Raw genomic sequence first — 14,780 nt, 5'->3', positions numbered from 1 at the left:
GAAGTGCGTTTCCATACTATGACTCTATGCAAAAACATAGACAGATGTGCAAAGGAGAGATAGAGAAAGGGAACAGCAAAGAAAATACTGAGGCTACTTGTGGTCTTTAAGGTGAGACGTGTATGCGGACAGATAGGCAGTGCTGGGTAGGGAAGGTGAGGAGGCAGAGTGGTAGACTGTGACGGGTTAACGATAGATGGAGACAGATGGAGAGACAGAGTGAGGGATGGGGGGATAGGGAGAGGGAGATGGGGAGAGGGAGAGAGAGAGAGGAAAGAAAGCAAAAGATGGAGCAAAGTGGGGAAGAGAATTCGAAGATGAAAGAGAGAGTTGCTGGACAGAGATAAGATGGAACATCAGTGTTGGATTCTGATAAGTAAAGGAATTGTGAATGGATACCTCTAGAGTACAGGAGAAAGATGAACGACTTTTTGGATGCAGTTGAGTGGGGGGGATGACCACAGCAATCAGGTATCTGGCATTGAGCCTGGTTCCATGGTGCAGAAGGGAGAAAAGATGAGGAATGCGGTAGTCATAGGGAATTCCATAGTGAGGGGAACAGACAGGAGGTTCTACCAGCCTGATAGAGAAACCTGCATGGTGTGTTGCCTCCCAGGTGCCACGGTACAGGATGTCTCGGATCGGGTGCAGAGTATTCTGAAGGGAGAGGGTGAACAGTTAGAAGTCTTGGTACACATTGGTACTAATGGCAGAGGTAGAAAAAGGAAGGAGGTCCTGAAGAGAGAATTCAGGCAGTTGGATAGGAAGCTGAAAAGCAAGGACTTTCAGAGAATTAACCTCAGGATTGCTGCTTGTGCCACATGCTAAAGAGCACAAGAATAGCATGATCAGGCATATTAATGTGTGGCTAAGAGACCGGTGTAGGATCCAGGGCTTCGGGTTCCAGGATCACTGAGGCCTCTTCTGGGGGAGTTACCACCTGTACAAAAAGGATGGGTTACACCTGAACCCACAGGGGTCCAATATCCTAGCAGGCAGATTTAATAGAGCTGTTCAGGAAGGGGAAACAGCAGAGATGATAGAAAGGACAGGCAGGAGATGAGGCATAATCACAGCCAGTGGGATGATTTACAGGGCAATAGAGACGTGGTGCAGTTAAAACTGAATGCAACAAATATTGGACTGGAAGTTTTATATTTGAATGCACGCAGCATAAGGAATAAGATAGACAATCTTGAAATTCAGCTACAGATTGACAAGTATGATGTTGTGGTCATCTCTGAAACTTGGCTAAAGGATGGCTGCCATTGGGAGCTGAACATCCAAGGAAATACAGTGTATCAGAAAGATAGGTTAGTAGGTAGAGGGGGTGATGTGGCTCTGTGTATAAGAAATAACATTAAATCATTAGAAAGGGATGACATAGGATCAGAAGATGTAGAGTCTCTATGGGTTGAGTTAAGAAATAGCAAGGGTAAAAGGACTGTAATGACAGGTATATACAGGACTCCAAACAGCAGTCGGGATGTGGATTACAAATTACAGCAGGAGATAGAAAAGACATGTCAGAAAGGCAATGTCATGATAATCATTGGGGATTTTAACATGAAAGTGGATTGGGAAAAACAGGCTTGTACTGGACCTCAGGAGGGGGAGTTTGTAGAACGTCTATGGGATGGCTTTTTAGAAGAGCTTGTTACTGAGCCCACTCGGGGATCAGCTGTGCTGGGTGTTGTGCAATGATCCGGAGGTGATAAGAGAGATTAAGGTTAAGGAACCCTTAGGGAACCGTGATTCACAATATGATCCAGTTCACTTTGAAACTTGAGAAGGAGAAACTAAATTCCAATATGTCAGTATTTCAGTGGAATAAAGGAAATTACAATAGCATGGGAGGGGATCTGGCCAAAGTGACTGGAAAGGGACACTAGCAGGAAGGACAGCAGAGCAGCAATGGCTGGAGTTCCTGCAAAAAATGAGAGGTGTGCAAGAAAGAAAAATTCCAAATACAAAGTAATTTTTGAATGGAAAAAGAACAATACTGTGACTGACAAGAGAAGCCAGAGCTAAAGTAAAAGCAAAAGAGAGGGCTTACAAGGAAGCCAAAGCTAGTGGGAAGATAGAAGATTGGGAAGTTTTTAAAACTTGCAGAAGGAAACCAAAAAGGTCGTTAGGAAGGAAAAGATGAATTATGAAATGAAGCTGGCGTCCAATATTAAAGAAGATACTAAGAGCTTTCTTAAGTATATAAAGGTTAAAAGAGAGTGGAGGGTAGGTATAGCACCAATAGAAATGATGCTGTGAATATTGTAATCAGAGACGCAGAGGTGGCAGACGAACTGAATACGTATTTTGCATTAATCTTCACAGTGGAAGACACCTGCAGTATGCCGGACATTCAAGACTGTCAGGGAAGTGAGTATGTGCAGTCAAAATTATGACTGAGAAGGTGCTCACAAGCTTAATGGTCTGAGGGTGGATAAATCTCCTGGACCTGATGGAATGCACCCTTGTGTTCTGAAGGAAGTAGCTGGAGACTGCAGAAGCTTTAACAATGATCTTTCAAGAATTAATAGATTCTGGCATTGTACCGTGGATGACTGGAAAATTGCAATTGTTACTCTGCTATTTAACAAGGGTGCGAGGCAGCTGAAAGAAAACTAAAGACCTGTCAGCCTGACATCAGTGGTTGGGAAGTTGTTGGAATCGATTGTTAGGGATGAGATTACGGAGAACCTGGAGACACATGACAAGATAGGCCAAAGCCAGGATGGTTTCCTGAAAGGAAAATCCTGTCTGACTAACTTGCTGCAATTTTTTGAGGAAATCACAAGCAGGGCAGACAAAAGAAATGCAGTGGATGTGGCGCGCTTGGATTTTCAGAAGGCCTTTGACAAGGTGTCGCACATGAGGGTGCTTAGCAAGATAACAGCTCATCGAATTACAGGCAAATTATTAGCATGTGTGGAGCAATGGCTGGTCGGCAGTAAACAGAGTTGGAATAAAGGGATCCTATTCTGGCTGGGTGCCAGTTACCAGTGGAGTTCCAAAGGGGTCGATGTTGGAACCGCTGCTTTTTACGGTGTATGTCAATGATTTGGACTATGGGATTGATACATTTGTGCCTAAATTTGCCCATGATACAAAGATAGGTGAGGGAGACCGTAGTGCTGGGGAAACAGAGCTGCAGAGAGACTTAAGCATGAGGAATTCTGCAGATGCTGGAAATTCAAGCAACACACATCAAAGTTGCTGGTGAACGCAGTAGGCCAGGCAGCATCTCTAGGAAGAGGTACAGTCCACTTTTCAGGCCGAGACCCTTCGTCAGGACTAACTGAAGAGAGAGCTAGTAAGAGATTTAAAAGTGGGAGGGGGAGGGGGAGATCCAAAATGATAGGAAAAGACAGGAGGGGGAGGGATGGAGCCAAGAGCTGGAAAGGTGATTGGCAAAAGGGGTATGAGAGGATCATGGAACAGGAGGGCCAGGCAGAAGGAAAAGGAGAAGGGGGGGAAAATCCCAGAGGATGGGCAAGGGGTATAGTCAGAGGGACAGAGGGAGAAAAAGGAGAGTGAGAGACAAAATGTGTGTATATAAATAACAGATGGGGTACAAGGGGGAGGTGGGGCATTAGCGGAAGTTAGAGAAGTCAATGTTCATGCCATCAGGTTGGAGGCTACCCAGACGGAATATAAGGTGTTATTCCTCCAACCTGAGTGTGGCTTCATCTTTACAGTAGAGGAGGCCGTGGATAGACGTGTCAGAATGGGAATGGGATGTGGAATTAAAATATATGGCTACTGGGAGGTCCTGCTTTCTCTGGTGGGCAAAGCATAGATGTTCAGCAAAGCGGTCTCCCAGTCTGCATCGGGTCTCACCAATATATAGAAGGCTGCATCGGGAGCACCGGACACAGTATATCACCCCAGTCGACTCACAGGTGAAGTGTCGCCTCACCTGGAAGGACTGTTTGGGGCCCTGAATGGTGGTAAGGGAGGAAGTGTAAGGGCATGTGTAGCACTTGTTCCGTTTACAGCCAGGAAGGAGGTCAGTGGGGAGGGATGGGGGGGACAAATGGACAAGGGAGTCGCGTAGGGAGCGATCCTTGCGGAAAGCGGGGTGGGGGGGAGGGAAAGATATGCTTAGTGGTGGGATCCCATTGGAGGTTCTCGACACAGTTTTATTCCCCCTTGTTCAACCCCTTCCTACCTATGTTCGTGACACATTTCACATTTCTTAAACTTTTCGATCATTTTAAGTCCCCTGGCCCCCACTGCTTTATTTTCACCATGGATGTCCAGTCCCTATATACTTCCATCCCCCACCAGGAAGGTCTCAAAGCTCTCTGCTTCTTTTTGGATTCCAGACCTAATCAGTTCCCCTCTACCACCACTCTGCTCCGTCTAGTGGAATTAATCCTTACTCTTAGTAATTTCTCCTTTGGCTCCTCCCACTGCCTCCAAACTAAAGGTGTAGCTATGGGCACCCGTATGGGTCCTAGCTATGCCTGCCTTTTTGTTGGCTTTGTGAAACAATCTATGTTCCGAACCTATTCTGGTATCTGTCTCCCACTTTTCCTTCACTACATCGACGACTGCATTGGCACTGCTTCCTGCACACATGCTGAGCTCGTTGACATTATTAACTTTGCCTCCAACTTTCACCCTGCCCTCAAGTTTACCTGGTCCATTTCTGACACCTCCCTCCCCTTTCTAGATCTTTCTGTCTCTATCTCTGGAGACAGCTTATCTACTGATGTCTACTATAAGCCTACTGACTCTCACAGCTATCTGGACTATTCCTCTTCTCACCCTGTCTCTTACACAAATCCCATCCCCTTCTCGCAATTCCTCCGTCTCCGCCGCATCTGCTCTCAGGATGAGGCTTTTCATTCCAGGACGAGGAAGATGTCCTCCTTTTTTAAAGAAAGGGGCTTCCCTTCCTCCACCAACAACTCTGCTCTCAAACACATCTCCCCCATTTCACGCACATCTGCTCTCACTCCATCCTCCCGCCACCCCACTAGGAATAGGGTTCCCCTGGTCCTCACCTACCACCCCACCAGCCTGCGGGTCCAACATATTATTCTCCGTAACTTCCGCCACCTCCAACGGGATCCCACCACTAAGCACATCTTTCCCTGCACCCCCTTCTCTGCTTTCCGCAAGGATCGCTCCCTACGCGACTCCCTTGTCCATTCATCCCCCACATCCCTCCCCACTGATCTCCTTCCTGGCACTTATCCGTGTAAGCGGAACAAGTGCTACACATGCCCTTACACTTCCTCCCTTACCACTATTCAGTGCCCCGACTTCACCTGTGAGTCGGCTGGGGTGATATACTGCGTCCAGTGCTCCTGATGTGGCCTTCTATATATTGGTGAGACCCGACGCAGACTGGGAGATCGTTTCACTGAACACCTACGCTCTGTCCGCCAGAGAAAGCAGGATCTCCCAGTGGCCACACATTTTAATTCCACATCCCATTCCCATTCTGACATGTCTATCCACAGCCTCCTCTACTGTAAAGATGAAGCCACACTCAGGTTGGAGGAACAACACCTTATATTCCGTATGGGTAGCCTCCAACCTGATGGCATGAACACTGACTTCTCTTAACTTCTGCTAATGCCCCACCTCCCCCTCGTACCCCATCCGTTATTTATATACACACATTCTTTCTCTCACTCTCCTTTTTCTCCCTCTGTCCCTCTGACTATACCCCTTGCCCATCCTCTGGGTTTCTCCTCCCCCTTTTCCTTCTCCCTGGGCCTCCTGTCCCATGATCCTCTCACAGCCCTTTTGCCAATCACCTGCCCAGCTCTTGGCTCCATCCCTCCCCCTCCTGACTTCTCCTATCATTTTGGATCTCCCCCTCTCCCTCCCACTTTTAAATCTCTTACTAGCTCTTTCTTCAGTTAGTCCTGACGAAGGGTGTCGGCCTGAAACGTCGACTGTACCTCTTCCTAGAGATGCTGCCTGGCCTGCTGCGTTCACCAGCAACTTTGATGTGTGTTGCAGAGAGACTTAAGTTAGTTTAGGGGAATGGGCAAAGAAGTGGCAGATGAAATACAATGTTGGAAAGTGTATGGTCATGCAATTTGGTGGAAGGAATAAATAGGCAGACTATTATTTAGATGGGGAGAGAATTCAATATGCAGAGATGCAAAGGGACTCAGGAGTCCTTATGCAAGATATCCTAAAGGTTAACCTCCAGGTTGAGTCGGCGGTGAGAAGGTGAATACAATGTTGACCTTCATTTCTAAGAGGTATAAAATATAAGAGCAGGGATCTGATGTAAGGCTCTATAAGACACTGGTCAGACCACACTTGGAATACCGTGTGCAGTTTTGAGCTCCTTATTTTAGAAAGAATATACTGAAATTGGAGAGGGTTCAGAGAAGATTCATGAGAATGATGGCAGGAATGAAAGGGTTACCATATGAGGAACATCTTGCAGCTCTTGGGTTGTGTTCTCTGAAGTTCAGGAGAAGAGGGGAGATCTCATAGAAAACATTCTGAATGTTAAAAGGCCTGAACAGATAAGATATGGCAAAGTTATTTCCCATTAGAGGAGTCTAAGACAAGAGGGCACAACTTCAGGATTGAACGTCCATTTAGAACAGAGATGCAAAGAAATTACTTTAGTCAGAGGGTGAATGACCTACTTCTGCTCCTATATTATACGCTCTTATCAGGAATTTATTCCAGCTCTGTTGTGTAGTGCAAGTACCATAAATATAACAAGATCCTCTTTTTTCCTCTTCAGTCAAGGAGCAAAAATTAAAACTGGAGTTCCTTCTTTGAATTCATCTAGTTATGACTTAAATATAGTGTTTGGCAGAAATAAACTTTACAAAAAAAAAAACCACTGGTTACAAAATGTGAGGTACATTTTGTTTTGTAAGCAGATAACAACATTGAAAATAATTCATACTGAAGAAATTTGGTGAACCACTTGCATTCTAAAATTCTCAATAATTGACAAGAAAATATAACTAGTAGTATCCCTTGTCCACATGCTCATTTTTCTACAGCTGAAATTCATTGTTAGTTCCTATCTAGAAACTCAAACAAGTGAATCTTTGTTACCTGTCAGCCCAATTAATCAGTACAATTTGTCCACAAGAAATAAAGCTGAGCCTGATCCTGCATTTCAGCCACTTAAAGAAGCAATTGCTGATAAATGTTTTCATTACTTGCCCAAAGAAATGGCTGATAGTAATATCCTTACAAGAGATTCAGACACTTTCATTTTGAGGCCTTTCAAAATTCAATCAGTTTCAATGAGATTTCCCCTCATTCTTCTAAACTCCTGCAAGTAAAGGCCCAAAGCCATCAATTTCTCCTCACACAATTAGCCTTTATTTTCCAAAATCAATCGTCCTCTAAACCCTCTCCAATGCCAGTGTATCTTTTGTTTGATGAGACCCAAAATTGCTCACAATTCTCCAAATGAGTTCTCACCAGTGCCTTATAAAGCTTCAGCATGGCATCCTTGTTTTTATATTCTAATCCTCTCATAATGTGTGCTAAGATTGCATCTGCTTTCATTACCACCAACTCATGACTATATGCTTTTACGGTTTGCCACTTTTTTTGCCCAATCTCCGTTTATTCAATAGTAACTAAACCTCCACCTATCTTCATATTATTAATCAATTCAGTCAGCCAGAGCACTGACATACAATGTAAAAAGAAACGGTGCAACACAGACCCCATGGTATGCCACTAGTCACCTGCAACCAGTCAGGGAAGGATCCCTTTATTGTCACTCTTTGCCTCCTGCCATTCAGCTAATGCTCTCTCCATGCTAGTATCAAGGGCTCTTATCTAGTTAAGCAGCCTCATGTGCTGCACTTGGTCAAAGGCCTTCATAAAAATCCAAGTACATATCATTCGTCAAGTCTCCTTTGTCTATCCTACTTGTTATTTCTTCAAAGAATTCCAATAGATTTATCAGGGAGGATATTTTCTTAAGGAAATATTACTGACTACAGCATATTTTATGTGATTCCAGTACCACATCCTTAACAATTGACTCCAACATCTTCCCAACCACTGAAGTCAAACCAGCTGGCCAATAATTTCCTTTCTTCTATCTCCCCCCTCCCTGAAAGTCTGGAGTGATATTTGCAATTTTCCTGCCATCTGGGATCATTCCATAATTCAGTGAATCCACAGTCTCTTCAGTTACTTTTTTCAGAACCCTGGGATATAGTTCATTGGGTCCAGGTGACTTATCTGCCTTCAGATTTTTTAGTATCCCAAGCACCATCTCCCTAGGAATAGGAAATGAGTGCAGTCTTGAACTTACGGCAGTGTCTTCCACAGTGAAGTGAGGTAAAATACTTATAAAGTTCGTCTGTTATTTCCTTGTCCTCCGTTACTACGTTTGCAACAACATTTTCCAGTGGTCCAATATCTACTCTTGCCTCTCTTTACATATCTCTTTAGATTTTAATCTCTTGGTTTTTTTTGAAATTGCTGGATAACTTACCTTCATATTTTATCTCTCCCCCATCTCCCACCACCACCCTATTAGTTACCTTCTGCTGGCTTTTAAAAGTTTCCCAATCCTCTAACTTTCCACTAATTTTTGCTCTATTATATACCCTCTGTTTTGCTTTTATGTTGACTTTGGCTTCTCTTGTCAGATAATGTTGCCTCATTCTCCCTTTAGAATACTTCTTTATCTTTAGAATCTATTTATCCTGCATCTTTAGAAATGCTCCCAGAAATCCCAGCCATTGCTACTCTGCTGTCATCTCTGCTGATGTTCCCTTCCTATCAACTTTGGTCAGCTGTTTTCTCAAGCCTCTGTAATTCCTTTTACTCCAATGTAACCTAGGGTTCATCACCATTCATTTCTCAGCACACTTCCCACTTATCTTTATGGGGGAGAATTGGTCATTTCGAAGATTTACTGCTTATCTAACCCACTCTATTATCCATTAACTTAAACTCATCCCAATATTTGTTGCCCGTTTCTAAATCTCATATCAATTCCCAAATATCCAGTGATGCAAACAGAATGACCCCTATCCTTCCTGCTCCATAATACCAATTTTTCCTTATCTACAGTCTAACTCAATTAAAGGTTTTCCGAATCAGGAACTACAGGTTCCCAACGCGATAATTTCTCACATAGTCTGCAAAAAACGCAAGGTAGGAATTGAGAGGAATGGGTTAAAACATATAGAATTTTACTGCTGATTATTTATGGGCAGATTCTATCTCAAACCAAATTTCTCTGACAGTTAAAACAGAGGCATGTCATTTACAACTTCTTTAGTCCTGAGCAATAGGAAGTTAGGCAAATGAGTTTAACAGCAAATTCCCACTCTGTGTGTATATATATATATATATATATATATCTCAAGCTAGAAATTTAAAGATAATGAACACCATAAGACCTAGGACCAGAATCAGGCCACCAAATGAATTCCACGGATTCATCTCCTTCTGGCTAAAAAACTTCTTTCTCATCTCAGATGTAAATGGATGTCCCTCTATTCTGAGTCAGTGACCTCTGGTCTTAGACTCACCCACTATAGGAAATATCTTTTCCACATCCACTTATTTAGGCCTCTCAACATTCGATAGGATTCATCATGATCCTGCCTTATTCTTCTGAACTCCAGCAAGTACAGAGCAATCAGAAGCTGCTCATATGATAAGCCTTTCAATCCTGGAATCATATTTGTGAACAACAGGAATTCTGCAGATGCTGGAAATTCAAGCAACACACATAAAAGTTGCTGGTGAACGTAGCAGGCCAGGCAGCATCTCTAGGAAGAGGTGCAGTTGACGTTTCAGGCTGAGACCTGACGAAGGGTCTTGGCCTGAAACGTCGACTGCACCTCTTCCTAGAGATGCTGCCTGGCCTGCTGCGTTCACCAGCCACTTTTATATCATATTTGTGAACCTTCTTTGAACCATCTGCAATGTCAACACATCCTTTCTTAGATAAGGGGCCCGACATTTCATCTGAATTTGGACAGGTACCTGGACATAAAAGGCTTAGAGAGAAACAGCCCCAGTATAGACAAGTGGGATTAGCATAGCCAAGAATCACTGTAAGCAAGAATAATTGGTGTATTATCCAGATAATCCAAACACCATAAAATCATAAAGCACAGAGATGGGCCTATCAGGCCTATATAGGTTGACTGATTTATGATTTTATGGTCATTGGACTACAGTGTCATGTACCCCAGATTAGTGCTGAGCTGACAGCTGCCTCTTCTTGACAAATCCAATGGATGCCTATAGTTCAATAAATGGAAAGAGTCTTCAAGAGATGAGCTCAGGGACAACACCAAGAAAAAAGAAGATAAGTTAATTGATGTAAGGCAACAGGGAATATGCTGCTTTTTCCAGGAAATAGCTTGAAAAGTTTACAAAAAAATTGTTCAACTGAAGTACAGAAATGTGTCCGTGTGAGGGAGTCTAATAGATCCTGTAGGAATTCAAATGAAACTATGTCTAATGTTACAAACAGAAAATGCTGGAAGTGAGGAAAAGCAGTATCTGTGAATGAGGAAAAGTTTCTATTTTACCCATATCATATGACATGGCAGATAATGATGATAATGATGATGATTAATTTGCCCCATTTTTTTAACAGATGTTGCAAACTGAACCTATTATTTTAATATGGAGGTAATGGCAATTTCCAAGAACATTGTATTTGCATCTTTCGTAAAGTTTTGAAAATATTTCAAATAAAATCATCTGGATAATACACCAATGCTTATTATTATGTATTGTAATGCCCTGTAACAGCAAACTTCACAACGAATGACAGTGATATTAAACCTAATTCAGATTCAATTTTCTGTGTTTCTCTCTCCAGTTAAGATTTACAACACAGAACACTAAAGTACAGCCCTTTAACCTACTCCAAGGTCAAGCCAGCTCTTTCCACTCACATAGATCTAGTTTCTCTTAGTTCTTAAGTGACCCTAATATATTTGCCTCTACCACCATCCCTAAAAAAAAACCCCTGTCTCTGACATCACCCCCCATAGCTTAAAGCTATGTCCCTTTGTATTGGCCACTTCTGTCCTGAGAAAAAGTTCCTCACAGTCTGCTCAGTCCATATCTCTTTTATCTTGTACATCTCCATCAATTACTACTCACATTCCTCTCCTAGATCACTCAACTGATCCTTATAAGACATGCACTCTAGTCCAGGCAGCACCCTGATAAATCTCCTCTGAACCATCTTTGAAGATTCCACATACTTTCTATATGTGGAGGTGATCAGAACTGAACACAGAATTCCAACTGTGGTCAGACCAAGGTAATTTAAAGCTGCAGCATCACCTCGCAGCTCTTGGAAATCAATCCCCCGACTAATGAATGCCATTACAGCATATGCCTTCTTAACCATTCAAGCAACCTGCACAACAACTTTGAGTGATCTATGGATGTGGACCCCAACTCCCTGGTGGAAAATTAACTGAAAGTCAGTGTAAAATTTATGCTGCGCTGTAACAACACAAGGAACCAGTAACCCACTTAAAACTCATAAGGATAAGCTTGCAAGTTGCACATTCACATAAATAGAAAGCAGTTGGTCATCATTTCTCTAGAGAATAACAATGGCGACATTTGATTCTGTAAATGAATTTCAGAAATTTTTGATTCTAATTTGGATACAGTGGCAGTAAACTGAAACTGAAGTTTTGGCTGGAGGGGTGGAGATATGTCTCTACCAAAGGAAGTATAAGGATTTCTTCCCCCCCACTAGCCTATAGATAACAATTGGGCAAGGTATGGCTGCTGCTTAGCTCCTAGTCAGGGTTATATGAAGCCATGGGAGCAGGTGGATGGTTGTATGAGCAGCTTGTGCATATCATGTTCCAGTTATGCCACCACTGATACCAGGCAAACCAGGCCTAGGTGGCCAGCGTCGGGCACGATGATTGTCAAGATGAAATTCAAATATATATAATTCTTCGAATTCTTTCAGGAATGCTATAGTTCAGAGGTTCCCAACCTTTTTTAATGTCATGTATCTATTAACCAAGGGGTCCGTGGACCACAAGTTGGGCATCCCTGCTATCGTTGAATCCTCTGAGAAGACAGTAGCTGCATTGAAATATACATGAAAAGGGAACACATCCAATTCTGGAAATATAAAATGATTTTTCAATATTTAAGAATAATTTGCAACAAAGCAGCATGTGCTCTTACCAGTAAATGGACCACTGGCACAAAATTTCTTCTGGGAAATCTTCAATACTCTGTCATCTTCCTCCTGAAAAAGATTTTAAGTTTATTTTTAGTCATCACTACACTCCTTGCCAAGTTTGATAGGGGCATCCATTCCAAACAGACCAAAGGATAGAGGCCACACTAAGCTTCTTTTGAGAAGTTACTGGCATGGTGAAGAAACCTCTAAACATCAACAGAGATGGAGCACCTTCATTGATGTCCTAAATGCTAAACACAGTACCCAATCTATGTTGGGTCTCACCTACTCTGTGTTTGGTGCTCCAAGTGTGGCTACCTGTATATATGTGAGACCTATCGTAGATTGGAAGACTGCTTCACTGACCATCTACGCTCCGTCCCTAGAACAAACGGGATCTCCCAGTGGCCACCAATCTTAATTCCACTTTCCATTCCCATTCCAATATGTCCATCTATGGCCTCCTCCACTGTTGTGATGACGCCGCACTTAGGTTGGAGGACAACCACCTTATGCTCATTTGAATAGCTCCAACATGATGGCACAAACATTGATTTCTCAAACCGAATAGTGCCCCCCAACCCCACTTCACCTTTTCCCATCCCTGTTTCTCTCTTTCACCTTGTCCACTCCACCTCCACCTGGTCCTCCTCATCCCTTTTTCTTCCATGGCCTTCTGTCTCTTTCACCAATCAATTTCCCAGCACTTTACTTGATCCTTCCCCCTGGGCTTCACTATCACCTTGTGTTTCTTTCTCCCTTACCCCCAGCTTTTAAATCTACTCCTCAACTTTTTTCTCCCGTCTTGCCGAAGGGTTACAGTCTAAAATGTCAACTGTACTCTTTTCCTAAATGTTGCCTGGCCTGTGAGTTCCCCCACATTTTGTGTGTGTTGCTCGGATTTCCAGAATCTGCAGATTTTCTTTTGTTTGTGAGTGTAAGGACACTTTATTTGAATGCCTGTAGTATTCAAAACAAGGACAGTGAACTTGAGGAACAAATTAGTACAAAGCGATATGTTTTAGTGGGCATTACAGAGATGTGGTTGCAGAGTGGAGAGGACTGGGAATTAAATATCCAAGGATATCAGGTAATACAGAAGACATGCAGGAAGGCAAGAGAGGTGGGGTGGTGCTCTTAGTTATAAATGAGATCAGAGTGATAGTAAGTGAAGATCTAAGGAGCAGAATGTTGAATCCATCTGGGTAGAGATTAGGAATAGTAAAGGGAAAAAAAAATCACAGTTGGGAGTTGTCTATAGTCCACTGAAAAAAGCATTTCAGTGGCACAGGCAATAAACAGAGAAATAGCTGAAGCATGTAAGAATAGAACAGCAGTTATCATGTGGGCCTTTAACTCGCACATAGATTGGATGAATCAAATTGGTCAAGGCATTCCTGAGGAGGGCTTCATAGAATGCATCCGTGATGACTTTCTTCAACAGCATGTTACTGAACCTACAAGGGAACATGTTATCTTAGATCTGGACCTGTGCGATGAGAAAATTAGTGATCTTGTAGGTAGGGATCCTCTTGGCAAGAATGATCACAGTATGTATGACTTTCTCATACAAATGGAGGGTGTAATAGTTCTATCTAAAACCAGTGTACTATCCCTAACACATGGAGACTACAATGGGATGAGGGGATTTGGCTAGTGTATACACAGGCTATACTGTAGGACGGTTGAGGAACAGAAGAAAACTTCCAAAGAGATCTTTCATGGTGTTCAACAAAAGTATATTTCAGCTAAAAGAAAGGATAGTAGGGGGTGGGGAGGGCCAGACTGGGATAACTAGGGAAATAAAAGGCATGAAATCAAAAGCTCGTGCGTAAAAAGTCATCAAGAGTAGTGGGGAACTGGAAGACTGTGAAAACTTTAAGAAGCAACAAAGAACCACTAAACAAACAATTAAGAAAGAGAAGATAGATTATGAAAAAATCTAGCACAAAATATAAAAACTGCAGCAAAAGATTTTTAATTATATAAAGTAGAAAAGGGTGGCTAAAGTGAGGACAAGAAGGGAGAATTAATTTGGGTAATGAAGAAATGACAGAGGCTTTCAATGAGTATTTTGTGACAGTCTTCATGGTGGAAGACACATCTAACATGCCAAAAAGAGATCTTATGGATGCGATGTGAGGACATCGATACAATATTAAAGAGGTAGTGCTTAGCAAACTTGTGAGCCCGAAGATAAACAAATCCACTGGTCCTGATGGAACGCATCCCAGGATACTGAAAGAAATGGCAGAAGTTATAGTAGTGGCTTTGGTAATACTTTACCAGAATTCTTTGGTCACTGGGATTGGAACACGGCAAATGTCACGCCATTGTTCAAAAAATGATATAGGTAAAGGGCAGGTAACTATAGACTAGTTAATTTAACACCTTATGTTGGGAAAATGATTGAAGCTATCACTAAAGAAGAAATAGCGAGGCATTTGGAAACAAATGGATCCATCAGGCAGACACAGCATGGATTCAGCAAAGATCTTGTCTGACAAACTTGTTGGAATTCTTTCAGGATATAATGAGCATAGTGGATAAAGGGGAACAGATGGATGTTATTTACTTGGATTTCCAGAAAACATTCGATAAGCTGCCGCATAAAAGACTT

The 14,780-nt window shown here is 42.6% G+C and overlaps 1 protein-coding gene across 1 annotated transcript in view; it reads right to left on the bottom strand.

The window, feature by feature from the left end:
• The window catches only part of LOC134341434 (puromycin-sensitive aminopeptidase-like), a gene marked incomplete at its 5' end in the record, with an annotated part of 301,555 nt that overhangs the window by 116,762 nt on the left and 170,013 nt on the right, over positions 1–14,780 (bottom strand). Inside the window, one exon of the mRNA XM_063039287.1 lies at positions 12,163–12,226. Within this exon, the coding sequence (XP_062895357.1) occupies positions 12,163–12,226 (64 nt within the window). The remainder of the gene's footprint in view (positions 1–12,162; positions 12,227–14,780) is intronic.

Source organism: Mobula hypostoma, assembly GCF_963921235.1.
Source record: "Mobula hypostoma chromosome Y unlocalized genomic scaffold, sMobHyp1.1 SUPER_Y_unloc_3, whole genome shotgun sequence".
NCBI classification, from domain to species: Eukaryota; Metazoa; Chordata; class Chondrichthyes; order Myliobatiformes; family Myliobatidae; genus Mobula; species Mobula hypostoma.
The sequence above is the reverse complement of the archived record's forward strand: the minus strand, read 5'-3'. Positions and strand labels throughout refer to the sequence as shown.